Genomic DNA, 14,499 nt, shown 5'->3' on the forward strand with positions numbered 1-14,499 from the left:
ACTACAATCCTCCACCAAGGACTAGAGGGCACATCACTGGAAATCAAAGGTTCATTTCTCAGCACTCTTTGAAGGCAGCGACCGTACAGTATATGACAGTTACACCCTTTACCTGAAACATTACTGAAAGATGCAGACAAATGTTTCCTTGTTAGTCACATGGGTAAACCATGTGTCAGTGAAGGATTTGCTGCATGAAGTAACTGCTTGTTTAAAGTGAGATCTTCATATAAAATTACCTTCCTCTTAATATTTTTTTTTCCAGTTGTTTTTATTATATATATATATATATATATATATACATTTTCTACCTAACCTAATGTAGCCTCAACCCCACCCATCTTACTGAATCACTATTTCCAGCTGCAGCTGGAATATTTTCAACCTAATTTATGATACACCTTCAATATTGATGCAAAATAAGCTTTCACATAGTATCTCATCTATTAATCGTGTACAAGTGTATTTATGTACTCAGAAAAGATTTTGATGCTAAATTTCTATGGGACTAACTGTGGTAGATGTGCATGCAAGTGTATTTACTCAGTGCATATAACACCCAAGTGAAAGAAACCAGTCGTAAGGGTCTATTTTTTCAAAGTGAGATTTATACATCATCTGAAAGCTGAATAAATAAGCTTTTATTAAGAATATTACTAATCAAATATTAGGTTTTTATATATTTACTGTAGGAAATTTACAGAATATCTTCATGGAACAAACATGATCTTTACTTAATATCCAAATGATTTGAGGCATAAAATAATAAGAATATAATTTTAAACCAAACAAGGATTTTTTTTCTTCTTCTGCTATTGTTAAAAATATACCCCAGTGACTTAGTTCTGGTTTTGTGGTCCAGGGTCACAAATGTAAATAAATAAATGTAGTTTTAGCGATTTTAGATTAAATCCCCCTTCATTAGGGAAACAAACGTCATATATCCTGAAGTTTACTATTACTTCTCTAGAGTTTCGGTACACCACTTCAGACAACACTTTCTGTTTCATTTTCATTATAGAGTCTTTTAAGTTAATTAATATGCAATAGGTAAATGCAATAAAAGAATACCACATTACTCATCTTTTTATGCTTCTCCCTCTCTGTATGCATGTTTAACTACTTCACCGTGTTCCTGAACACGCCCCCTTAAAGTGTCAGTGGAGACATCTGCACACGACTGTTATTGATTCAGTGCTGTCAGACCACTGAAGTACACTGTCTGTCTCTCACCACATCTCCATCTGACCGCTCTCAAGCATGGGGCTTCAACACAAAGAGTTTGAGCAGGCTGGCCAGCACCCAGGTCTACAGATATGGAGAATTGAAAGACTGGAACTGGTCCCTGTGCCTGAAAACTTACATGGGAGCTTCTATATAGGGGATGCCTACCTGGTGCTCCACACTGTCAAACAAAATAACTTTAGCTTCTTCGATCTTCATTACTGGCTGGGTAAGCAGTGGATTTTCCTGTCATTTATAAAAGAGCTTAGTTCTTTTGAATAAACTTTTTTATGTTTTAAATACTCTTTTTATATATTCTATGTATAATATTTTCTATTACTTAATATTGCTTATGACTCTGTAGTTAAACACTGAAGTGTCTAATCTCACTAGCTTGAGATTAATATCAGTTAAATTATCAGGGTATCAGTTAAATTGTCAAATTGTATTCACAAATTATTCCAGAACTGTGTGATTATTTTAACGTTAGTTGAAAAAAAAAAGAAAAGAAAACACCAAAATCGAAGTCACTTAAAAGGTTAAGAAAATCTAGGGCAAATTGGCTGACAGGATACTCAGATGTGCGCATTGTAACCATGCCAGCAGATAATCTGAGTAAAGCAGAGTATATGGCCCCTATAAAATGTTGTAAAATTTGTTCTCAGAAGCGGCACTGCATGGGTCACTTGAAAATAAGACTGAACTTTCACCTGTATACATTCTGATGAACATGATACATTCTGTATGATGAGCATGATTTTTGATTTTTGACCTGATACTTTGAACCTCAATGCGGCATAGGTCTGGATGAATACATCTCTTAAAATACTTTAAAATGTCATGTGATTTTCAAAATTACGAATAGTGAATCCTAAAATATGGCTGGGTTGCTTTAAAAAGATGTCTCACATCAAGTTGCAAAAGAACAGAAAACATGAAACTCATGAAGATGAGAATTACCATGGTTTATGCATTTTACTTTAGCAGACTCTACAAGAAAAATATTAAAGTTATGTTAAAGTTACTAGTTTTCTCAAAAAAGATCACAGCAATTTAGAAGCCATTTAGTGGCCAGGAACCATGTGCACTTAATACAGTTTCCGTCCTCGCTGAGAGAAAGCACTTTCTCTACTCCATAAGATGTTTCAGAACTGTCAATATCACTAAGATGTTATGACCTTGAGTGTATTTGTGGCCATAACCACACACACACACACACACACACACACACACACACACACACACACACACACACACGCACACACACACACACACAAACGGCTTCCATTATAAGTCATTAACCACTTCCATTGCAGATGGATTCCTTGATGTTTCTGCCCATCGTGTCTTTTTTTGCCAAGTCATTTGCCCTAAAAAGCCTACTACAAAATGAGCAGATCTTATAGAAGGAGCATTTTATCTCTGACAACATCTTTGGTCACAGGCAACAGCTGATATAGAAGGCTTTAAAGTTAAAAAATGTATGCTGGGTAAACAGAACAAACACTTTGGGTATCAGTCGTCATCAAGTGAGAAAACAAACAAATCTGTTTGGTTTGCAGATGCAATGTTCATGCATCTGATGAGCTGAAAGTGTACAAGAAAAAAAGAAAAAGGAAAACAATCACTTAATTATTAACCTGAATGAAAAAGGGTGAATAGGCCACAGACGTAGGTGATCCATTTTTCTCTCTTTCTAGGTAAGGAATGTACCCAGGATGAAAGTACAGCAGCAGCCATCTTTACCATTCAGATGGATGACTACCTGGGAGGAAAACCGGTCCAGTACCGTGAACTCCAAGGTTTTGAGTCCACCAACTTCACCAGCTACTTCAAAGGCGGGGTCACATACAAGGTTTGAGACAGTTTATAACCCTCTAGACCTACTCTCACAACACTTTTCTTTTAGTTTTTGTGATCCACTTAAAACAGCATATTATTATTATTATTCACGTTACTTCGGGTTTGTCTTAGGTAAAACTTAAAGCTACTGTTTAAACTGATGAAAAGATGATGTTTTTGCAAACGGATAAAAAGTTCCTAAAGTTCACCATGCAAATCTAGGATTAGCCTTTTTTTGTTTACAATTTGGGTGAGGTAAAACCTGCTACTCCAATACATTCCTAATGTACATAGGACCTTATGTTTTTCAGAAACATAAACTTAAACATGTGGTCTGAGGGGATGTTGTGTTAAAGCATGTGTTTGGGAACATTCTCCTCTGTGTTGCAGTTGGCCTCAGAATGAAAATGACTCACGGGTTTATAAATGGAAAGGGTTTAAAATTGGAAAAACAAGAAGAAAGAGCAGGAACATTTTTATTTATTTATATTTTCCTACCTCTTTAGGCCGGAGGTGTGGCATCAGGGTTTCATCACGTGGTCACCAATGATCTTAGTGCCCGCCGACTCTTCCACATCAAGGGCAGACGCACTGTCCGGGCCACAGAAGTGCCTCTCGCCTGGGCCAGTTTCAACAATGGCGACTGCTTCATAGTTGATCTGGGAGCGGTAAGATTTGCACAAAAAACATACAAATGGCTGTGTTAGGTGTTTTTAAAAGAATATTTAACCTAAATATGAAAATTCTGTCAACATCCATTCACCTTCATGTCACTCCGCCTGCATGATTTGACTTTTTTTTTTTTTTATACATTTTATGTGGAACATCCATGGAATTATTTAGCAAAATATCTACACTGTACTTTTCCATATACAGCAAAAATGGAAAACCGCAGCTGGTAAAGTACAAAAAGAGATCCACATCTATAACGTTTTTTTTTTTTTGCAAAGAAATCTCAAAATCACTGCAAAATACCATGCAGTGTTTGAACAACTTTAGGGTGAGTAAATGATGACTGATTAATTAAGAAGGAGGGGTATCATCTTTGATTGCTAAATGACCAAATTCATATTTTTATTTTATTTTAAGTAATACAAACATTTCAACCCTTCAAACCTTTCACAGTTAACACCTAAAATAATAATAATAAAAAGTACAAATATAATAAAATAATTAAATAAGTATATTCTCAGTAAGGATAATCCAGATAGAATCCCATAAGAAATGCCATATGTTACACTTCATTTTCCATAAACAATAACTGGCTGGTTCACTTGTGCTGCGTGTATTTAATATCCTCTTTGTATGCACTTTGGGTGGGTTTGATAATTGGATTGCTGTCAAATTACTTGACTGTCAACATACTGTGTCAAACTAATGTTATGAGAGCACAAGGGCTGAACCATGTCTCATGCCTAAAAACAGATGCATCTTTTAAGCTTTCAACAGGCTCTTGCTGACCATTATAGGATAGTTTGAAGGAAGATTAAATATGAAAATGCCATTTGACAGCACACTTAGTGCTGTACTCTCTCACTTCTCCAAAGGAATTTACAGACCACAGATAAACAAACAGAACAGACAAATCCTGATTGATTCCATTCCACAATGACAATATGTAAAAACAACTATATGGTACCTTTTTTAAAGGTAAAGGTGACAAACATCATTTGTTAAGAAATCTTGTCACCAACAAAATTACCAAGAACAAAACAGAGGCCATTTTCTTCCTAGGAAGTCTGCTATTGTACATGTAAGAAACATGAGCACACATTACTAGGATGCCATCAATTAAACAAATTTCTGAAACTAGGAGATCTACCAATGGTGCGGGTCTAAGTGCAACAAGTTTGAGCGCCTCAAAGCTGCACAGGTCGCCACTGGTATCCGAGACAATGAGAGGAACGGACGGGCCAGGCTGGTGGTTGTAGAGGAAGGACAAGAGCCTAAAGAGATGATAAAGGTATCAAATAAAAATGACCATCAAACATCTTAAGTAAAAAAGAATTTGCATGAAACCCAATCTTATCCATCCAGTAGAACTTATTAAAGTTTATTTTTGCTGGTAGAGCTTACCTTTCACCCCTGATTATTTTAAAGTTAACTCAAAGTTTGCTATAGGCAGTACAACATCAGGTTTAACTGGAAGGTTTGACATTTTTATACCTCGTCTTTGCACATCACAGGTTCTCGGTGAGAAGCCTGTAATCCCAGAAGGTGACGACAATGAGGATGTGGTTGCAGACGTGTCAAACAGGAAAATGGCCAAACTTTACATGGTAAACAAGTCTATAAACTTCACTTTAATTCATCTATATGCAAATTCACTAGACACATGCACACAGTGGAAATGTAATATTATATAAATACAAATGCACTTTACAGGTATCAGATGCAACAGGGAAAATGCAAGTTACGCTCGTGTCAGAGGAAAATCCATTTAACCAGAGTGACCTGTTGTCTGATGAATGCTTCATTCTGGACCATGGAAAAAGCAAAATTATCTTTGTATGGAAAGGTATTAGTAAACTGAAGCCATTAAATGAAGGGGTTGTGTAACCATCTTACTGAGATTCCTTGACCTTATTTTTTGATGATCTAGGCCACAATGCAAATCCAAATGAAAGGAAGGAGGCCATGAAAACAGCTGAGGGCTTCATTAAACAGATGGGATATCCTGCCAATACCCAGGTTCAGAAACATTAAATATGCATATATGTTTTGCTGCATTAAAATTTACATTCACTTGAATGAGTGAATCACCACAGTTGGGTGTAGCTAAACTGTCAGAAACAAAATATGCAAAAAATTTACAAGAGCTTGTCTATGGAGCAGCACACTAAAAGGGACAACTTTGTACCTTATTTACCCCTAAATCAAGGGTATCCAAACCTGTTCCTGGAGGGCCATTGTTCTGCAGAGCTTAGCTCCACACCTAAACCAGCTAATTAAGGTCTTTATACTCAATAAAATCTTCTAGGCTAGTGTTTTGGAGCTGGTTGGGAATCAAATCTGCAAGATGTCAACCCGCCAGGAGCAAAATTGGACACCCCTGCCCTAAAAGGTTCATAGTAGTAACTTAGGGTACATATTACTAATATTATTTGCAACAACTATAAGCTGTTGAATGCATAAAGGTAAAATTTTTGCATAAGGAAAATGTATAGTATTTTTTCACCCAGGTCTTTTCACCCTGTACACAGATCCAGGTTCTTCCGGAGGGTGGAGAGACACCCATTTTTAAGCAGTTCTTTAAAAGCTGGAAAGAAAAGGACCAGGCTGAGGGTCTAGGCAGAGTCTTTGTCACTGAGCGGATCGCCAGGATTAAACAAGAACAGTTTGATGCCTCCAAGCTGCACGAGTCTCATCGAATGGCTGCTCAGTTCAACATGGTTGACAATGGCACTGGAAAAACACAGGTCACAATTTGCATTCAAGAGATCAGAGACTGTAGAAGTAAAATTTTGCTGGCGTTTAGCATAGGTGCAGATGATCATCTTTCTTCCAAAATGACTCAATTAAAACTAGAAGATAAATTCTGATAAGCTGCTGAACGACTTTTGCTCTCTAAAGGTGTGGTCACGTTTACCGTTGTTCAGGGAAAAAGTGTAATTTTATCTGTCACCATGCAGATTTTGCAACAGGTTCAAGGTAGTCATGCAGGATCATGTCTTGTTTCACAGATTTGGAGGGTGGAGTGTGGTAATACCACAGGTGATACCAAGGTTCCTGTTGACCCAGAGACATACGGCCAATTCTATGGAGGAGACTGCTATATCATTTTATATACCTACACCAAGGGAGAAATCATTTACACCTGGTGAGCATCAAAGAAGCAGATAGTTTCCAAAGGGGAAGTCAAATCAGAGTCAAAAATGGCTTATCGCTCTATGCTCTCACCCTCAGGCAAGGTTCCAGCAGCACAATAGATGAACTGACAGCTTCAGCCTTTCTCACTGTTGAACTGGACCGTTCGCAGGGAGGAAGAGCTGTTCAGGTGAGTGGGATTTGAATTTTATCTATATACTAATTTACTGAATGTAACTGGGTTTGGACTACGGACTAGATAAGGAGTGTGCTCTGAAGCCCTGATTGAAAATCTAGAAGAAAACATAACTAGACTTATTTTTATAGTTCCGTCCATTTCATGTCCATTCAGGTGCGAGTGACTCAAGGAAAGGAACCACCTCATTTGCTCAGTCTCTTCAAAGACAAGCCTCTGATCGTGTACAAGAACGGGACTTCTAGAAAGGGAGGACAGGCACCAGCACCTCCAACACGCCTCTTTCAAGTTCGCAAGAACCTGGGCACCATTACACGGATTTATGAGGCGAGTAGTAGTAGCTGGTCCTAATTGGTTTAGTTGGTTGATGAGCTAGACTACCATGTAGTAGAGCTGAGGTCGACTATCTAAGTCATTCTGGTTAGCACTGACAGATAATTTAGACCAAGATAGTGGAGATCTGCTTAATTTTCCAACACAGGGTTTAGCATCTTTGGTTAGGCTGACCTATTTTGAAGTGTAACTTCAGATTAGATATGTCCTTAGAGAGTGTTGGTTTGTGGTCTAACAGGTAGATGCTAAAGCAACAAGTTTGAACAGCAATGATGCCTACCTGCTGAAGTTACCTAAAGGGGATGGGTATTTGTGGAAAGGGAAGGGGGCCAGTGATGAAGAAGAACGAGGGGCGAAGTACATGAGTGAGAAGCTGAAGTACAAAATCAAGCCAATTACTGAAGGAAATGAGCCAGGTATGGGCAATGTATTGTGCAATACTCAATTCAAACTCTTCATACTTCATCCTCACACACTGTTAAGTTTACATACTTGTTGCTCGTTTTCCCATTTTTAGAGGACTTCTGGAAAGCTCTGGGTGGAAAGATGGCGTATCAGACATCTGAGATGTTGGAGAGCAAAACTATAACACATCCTCCCCGCCTGTTCGCCTGCTCCAACAAAACTGGAAATTTCATTGTGAGTATCCCAGACCTGATAAGAGAGAGAGCCAGTTCAGTTTCACATTAGGCTTTTATTTCGATACAAATTCTGCATTGGAGACTACACTGAGAATGTCAAACATGACTTGGCTTCCTGTGCTAACTGCTCAGATACTGCTACATACAGGCAGACTGTTGTTTGGACTCTAAACATTAATTTTTACCACTGTAGATTGAAGAAGTGCCTGGTGAGTTTAACCAAGATGACCTGGCAGAGGATGATGTCATGTTACTGGATGTCTGGGATCAAGTAAGAGAGTTATCTCTCTTTATGTCTTCCTCCGGGAATATCTTGAAGATTCAAAGGACAGCAGTTATCACTGATTAGATTTCTGACTATCTTTATTTTAGTATTTAAAGATATCTCCTGTCTTTCATTGATTAGCATTTGCTACGTGCCACTGATCCTTGTTTTCATCTCTCAGGTGTTTGTGTGGATTGGAAAGGATGCCAATGAGGTGGAGAGGACCGAGTCAGTAAAATCAGGTGAGATGCTTTAGGCTGACATTCCTTAAAACATTTTCTGCATAATCTGAATACAAACTGAAACTCCGTAATACTTCAACAGCATACTTGAAAAACCACATTATTCTCACATCCAAAAGCAAAGGATACATTTTATGCATAACAATATGTAAAATCTGTCTTTTTTAATCATGTCCTCTCTTTTGTAATCTAGTATAATCATTCAGCTTTTTGAATATGCATTTGTACCTTTGCAGCAAAGACTTACATTGAGACGGACCCATCAGGACGGGACAAGGGGACACCTGTTGTGGTGGTAAAGCAGGGACATGAGCCCCCCACCTTCACCGGCTGGTTCCTGGGGTGGGATACCTCTCGATGGGACAATGACCTCATGGCAAGAGCAGTGCAATCACTGATGCTTTAGTGAAATCCTGAAACCCCTTAAGTCAATAGGCTTCAGTGGAATGATAAAACTGAAAGTTGTTTATTGGTCTATTCCATAATAAAACCTTAAAAATATGGCATCATGTCCAACATGTAAAGTTACCCAATATACATCAGATCTTAAAGTTGTGTATTTCAGATTTATATTTCTGCTCTGGATTCCTGTATGCATGATTTAAAATCAACAATAAAAGAATCAATTCACTTTTTCAAAAATGTCTCGTTTCAGTCAATGCAGTACACAAGAGCCCTCTAGAGACTAAAAAAATGAACTACAACACGAGTAATACAAAATAAACGTTCAAGATGTGATGTTGTAGTTTTGCTGACCACCAGGACACACAAAAATACTGTAGACATACTATGGTTAAGTATTGGTATTAGAAGATAACACTATATATACTATACTAAAATGCATGTACCACGTGGTACATGGGGGAAGTCGTGGCCTAGTAGTTAGAGAGTTTGACTCCTAACCCTAGGGTTGTGGGTTTGAGTCTTGGGCCGGCAATACCACGACTTAGGTGCCCTTGAGCAAGGCACTGAACCCCCAACTGCTCCCCAGGCGACACAGCATAAATGGCTGTTCACAGTTCGTGTGCACTTTGGATGGGTTAAATGCATAGCACGGATTCTGAGTATGGGTCACATCACTTTTACTTTTTACATCCAGGAACTCCATGGTACTACATTGGCACATGTCATACACAAGCACGCTGATTATAATTTAAGAAATGCACATTTCAGGGTTAAAATTCATGAAACCCATGAACTACTTGTAAATATTTACTTAATTTGGTACATGCAAATTGTAAGTATTTGATCCTAGAAGGATACAATATTGTAACATTATTTTAAAACCAGCCTTCACATTACTGATGGGGATTTTCACTATTAATTAATCAATCAGTATTGGAACAATGGTTAAATATGCAATGATAATGTATTTGTACATGGACAATGAACAACTAAATAGTGTCAAGTGCATGACACACTTGTAAGTAAAGTCATTAAAGAAGGCGGGAATCATATTATTTCACTATGCTAGTGAGAACATCTCATAGACTACCATTGTTTGTATATTAGGCTAATCATAACCTGACCTCTACCCCTTAAACTAACCCTAACCTGTACATTTATTATATTTAAAGACTAACATCATCTGGAACATTTATGAGCATTTTTAACTCGTGGGGTCCCATGCTCAATAGTTGGTGTTCAACAGGTTTTCACTGTATAGTGAGGACATTTTTGAGTATTTCCACACATGTACAAAAAAGATTGCTCTGTCTCATATAAATATAAATCACTATAAATCACTGGTGACTGTTGGATTTTTTGTAAATGTCTGTTTGATTCACATTCTAGCCCTCCAACACCCACTGTTGTAGCAGCTGTGACCAGGAATGATACTTCCAATAACTTTCAATACCACAAGATGGCACACAAGTGAAACAAAACGTTTAACGCACAAAATCCATCATTGGAAATTCATAATCCTTCATACAAACTATAGGTTTCACATATTGCGTGCTTTTTAATATATAAAAATGCTATATGTTTAGATTTTTAAAACAGGAAAACTGTTACCACAAAAGGCTTGATGGTTGTAAGAAACTGACATTTAAACAATCTTTAGTTTTCATGTGTGTTTTGAAACGCATTTGGTGTATTGTCAAACTTTGATGAATATGCATATTTCCATTGGACATTTAAACAGTGGAATGAGGTTCTAGTGTCATCTTTTTAAGTAATAGACTAATGTATACTGAATTGACTATAGTTTATTATGAAGATCAGACGAACGATTGTTTGAAGACGGGCAATCATGGCAGTCAAGTGTATTGAGTAGTTAGATCTATGAAATGGATGGATGAATAGAAGTGACTGACAGCACGTCTAACACGCGCTGATTGTGTTTTGATAGCACGTCTAATTGTTCTGACACTTTTGATAGGCGACACCTCCTTTCTTTTGATAGTACTGGGTCACTTTTGTTTATTCCCATTTACTTATACGTTTTCCTTCAAGATCACATTTTCTTGACTTCTTTTAAAGTTAAAATTCAGCGGCACGCAAATAAATTATGCTAAATCCACACTGAATTTGAAAATAGTCACCAATCATATGTGTTCTGTATTTTCTCTCTTTAATAATCGTATACTCGGAACCAGTGATGTCACTAAGACAACTAACAACCCAACAAGTAACATTTGAAAACATTTTCGTTTTAAATGTTTTATCGCCAAAATTATTTATGTGGTGACATTTTGCGTTATAAGTTATTTGACCGCACCATTTCCCTTAAATGTCCTAACAGTTTTTACATTTGCCGCTTGCTTGCAACTGCTGTGCTCACAGAAGCTTTGCGTTCAAATATTTAAACTCAAATCAATATCTCGTGTCTAATTATTTACTTATGTGGCAAGTAGCCGTGTAATAAGCGGGACACTGTACAAATTATGTATACCTTACACAATGCATTGAAACAAAGCCTGGACAACCATCCTTTAGTTAAATAATTGAAATACTGATAACCTAGTAACGCTCACCTCCTGTAAGCGCGTCTCTAAAACTTTAAACGCCTAGCTACAGGAACAGGTGATGAGGGGGCGCGTCCAAAAAAAAGACGACAGGCTTGACTTTTCACCAATCAAACTCCAAGGATAATAACACGCGCTTACTGATTTGAGCCAATCAGCGCGTTGTCCCACACAGTGGGCGGAGCCATGCCTGCTAGAATGAAGTGGAAGCGGCCGGCTGTCGAGTCAGTGAACAGGCGCTGTTTTAGGGAGTGGATACACTTGTCGGCTCAGCTGATCTGATTAGAAACAATATTTTGGAAATCATCATCTAACGAGTAACGCAAGGATCGCACTAAATAAGGTGGGTGCCGAACGAGATTTTATTTCTATATGCGTGTGCTTGCAAAGCTTAAATTGTAGAGAAATAACTGTTTTACCTTGCTAATTAATCTTTTGTATCCTGAAGCCCGTTAAACATTTTTAGTGCACAGAATAATAAAGATTACAATTTTGAATCACTTGTTGGGAGAAAATTATGAAAAAATGAATGTATTTATGTATGGAGATTAGCCCCTCCTTGAGCGCTTTTACAGATGGCCATAGAGATCTGCGGCAGTTTCGGGTGTTCACCGTTTACACAGGCCAGGTTGTGCTTTTTTTCTCTGCAACAGGCAACTACCGTTGAACAATAAAATGGAAAGAATAGATTGACAGGAGCCTTTGCGCCCGAGGATTTTTACCGATGCGTAATTCTGGTGCCCCTGTGGCGCTACATGTGCAAATGGGCTTCCTGCTGTTTCATCCTTCATTCACCATCACTGGAACTGAATGACACCCAGCTAGGCTGAATCCATGTGCCTTTTAGAATGACAAAGTGAGAGCTGTAAAAGTGTGTGTGTGTCATTGGTGCTCCACTGCTGGCCTCATTGCATCATCTCCTTTTTCATTTGGTTTCAGGTTATAGCAGCAGCAGCTTCTCAGGGGAACGAGAGAAGCCTTGTGAATATTTGGTGAAGCATCGGCAGTAGCAGCGGCGACACTTGGTCTCCTGAGTCTCCGCATTCACTTTCATCCTCATCAGAGTGGCGGAACAAGATGGGGAATGGATTATCAGAGCCCCATGCGATCTTTCCCTGCCTGCCGTCCTTTCAGGCCCTGCACATTGTTATTCTCGGCTTGGACTGTGCCGGTAAGACTACCGTATTGTACCGGCTACGCTTTAATGAGTTTGTGAACACCGTTCCCACCAAAGGCTTCAACACGGAGAAGATCAAGGTGACTTTCAGTGGGAAAAGCCGGACTGCATCTTTTAATTTCTGGGATGTAGGAGGTCAGGAAAAGCTCAGGCCTTTGTGGCGCTCCTATACGCGGTGCGCCGATGGCCTTGTGTTCGTAGTGGACTCTGTAGATGCTGAGCGCATGGAGGAGGCCAAGACGGAGTTGCATAAGATCACACGGCTACAGGAGAACCAGGGGGTGCCCGTGTTGGTGGTGGCTAACAAGCAGGACCTGCGCAGTGCGTTGCCATTAGGTGAGGTCGAACAGATGTTGGCACTGAACGAGCTCGGCTCTCATACACCATGGCACCTCCAACCGGCCTGTGCAATCATTGGAGAAGGTCTACAAGAAGGCCTGGAGCGTCTCCACTCCATGATCATCAAGCGGAGAAAGATGATGAGGCAGCAGAAGAGAAAAAGATGACTGTTTGGTGATGGGATGTGAGCTGGATGTGGTTGTAGGCCTCTATGATGGCTCTGCTGGTGACGTGCCATGGGCCATTGTGGCTCCTGACTTCTTGGAATTATTGTTTCAGGGGCTGAGTTCTATCAGTCAGATAGTTCTGGAGAAATAGAGTTCAGAGACCGCAAGAGGACAATATTGATTTACCACATTGGTTGTTGAATTGTAGCAGCAGTGGGACGATGACATGGAACATTTACATCAATATGTGTTACACAATGTCAACAGGTCTTTGAGTTGGTACATTGAGTTCTTATGAAGCACAACACTTGCGTCTGCAGTGTTACACATATCCTAGTGTCCTAGCATTTATGTAAATTCTTGAAATAGAGGGATTGATTACCAAAGCTGCCATTGACATCATGAAAAATCCAATGTGTACATTCAGGTGATGTGTTTTCCTACATTGGTTTTATTCAAAATGGCCAACCGTCATTTTCCCTGGGTGTTTGTTGTCCCGGGGGGTCAGGGGAACCAGAATAAGCTTTATGGATCACTTGTTTGGGAACGCACAAATATTTAAATCAGATTGGAGTCATGGAGAAGGGTATTTGGTCGACCACTAAAGTAGTTCAACAGGTGAATGTGGTGATTGTCAAGATATGTAAGAGATTAAAGGTGTACAATCCTTCTCAACTTGTTGGTGCAGTAGTAGCTTCTCCCAAGTTTGAGGATTACTGGTGTCATTTCTAGCTAAAACCACATTGTGTGCTTCCCTGAATGACAAGAGATGTTTAAATGCACTTTAGCAATTCCCTTTTCTAATCTATGAACTTACAGCATCTGATTTTTTTTGTAAAGAGTTTATCATACTACAAAAAAAGAAGTAATGTATTGTTTTTAGTTTTGTTTTATATCCATTTCCACATTCAAATGTGTCAGTTTGTCACTCAGTGCTTGTGTGTTGGGGATGTTCATATTTATGTTTCTGAATTTGTACATTTTGAATAAATCCACAACTACACTGAAGATAATAGGTTTTGAGTCCTAATTATTATCTGTCGCATGATGAACTCATGCTTATTATCAACGTTTATGACCTAACAATGTCTCTGATTGCATTTTAAGTCTGATAATCGTTTGATGCACTTTATAGCTGAGTCACCGAATTTGTTCTTTTATAGAGTCATTATGACATGAAAAAGAGGTAACATGACATGAACGTCCGGTTTTAGGCATAGGACCGAACAGGATGTACTTTGTACTTAGTATGTCGTCAAACACCTATATAAATGTTGAAGGTCGTGCAAGAGTACAA

General features: G+C 38.7%; 2 protein-coding genes across 2 annotated transcripts; both read left to right on the forward strand.

The window, feature by feature from the left end:
- The first annotated feature begins 1,190 nt into the window (after positions 1-1,190).
- LOC132104374 (scinderin-like) lies at positions 1,191-9,192 on the forward strand. Its single transcript, XM_059509806.1, has 16 exons — positions 1,191-1,453; positions 2,925-3,079; positions 3,573-3,734; positions 4,880-5,029; positions 5,253-5,345; positions 5,452-5,584; positions 5,669-5,757; positions 6,270-6,485; positions 6,750-6,886; positions 6,973-7,063; positions 7,226-7,400; positions 7,645-7,818; positions 7,920-8,041; positions 8,237-8,314; positions 8,490-8,550; positions 8,787-9,192. Exons 1-16 carry the CDS (start codon positions 1,261-1,263, stop codon positions 8,954-8,956), a joined length of 2,199 nt encoding a protein of 732 aa, XP_059365789.1. The 5' UTR covers positions 1,191-1,260; the 3' UTR covers positions 8,957-9,192.
- A 2,511-nt stretch (positions 9,193-11,703) lies between these two features.
- On the forward strand, positions 11,704-14,215 carry LOC132104378 (ADP-ribosylation factor-like protein 4A). Its single transcript, XM_059509811.1, has 2 exons — positions 11,704-11,862; positions 12,459-14,215. Exon 2 carries the CDS (start codon positions 12,597-12,599, stop codon positions 13,200-13,202), a length of 606 nt encoding a protein of 201 aa, XP_059365794.1. The 5' UTR covers positions 11,704-11,862; positions 12,459-12,596; the 3' UTR covers positions 13,203-14,215.
- The last annotated feature ends 284 nt before the right edge of the window (positions 14,216-14,499 follow it).

This window comes from Carassius carassius, chromosome 25, assembly GCF_963082965.1.
Source record: "Carassius carassius chromosome 25, fCarCar2.1, whole genome shotgun sequence".
Classification (NCBI taxonomy): Eukaryota; Metazoa; Chordata; class Actinopteri; order Cypriniformes; family Cyprinidae; genus Carassius; species Carassius carassius.

What these genes read in the sequence shown, in the direction of transcription:
- LOC132104374 (XM_059509806.1), top strand. Translation starts at nt 1,261, where the DNA reads ATGGGGCTTCAACACAAAGAGTTTGAGCAGGCTGGCCAGCACCCAGGT. An exon ending in AAGGCGGGGTCACATACAAG is followed by an intron (nt 3,080 to 3,572) that starts GTTTGAGACAGT and finishes CTACCTCTTTAG; the next exon opens with GCCGGAGGTGTGGCATCAGG. An exon ending in AGCCTAAAGAGATGATAAAG is followed by an intron (nt 5,030 to 5,252) that starts GTATCAAATAAA and finishes TGCACATCACAG; the next exon opens with GTTCTCGGTGAGAAGCCTGT.
- LOC132104378 (XM_059509811.1), top strand. Translation starts at nt 12,597, where the DNA reads ATGGGGAATGGATTATCAGAGCCCCATGCGATCTTTCCCTGCCTGCCG.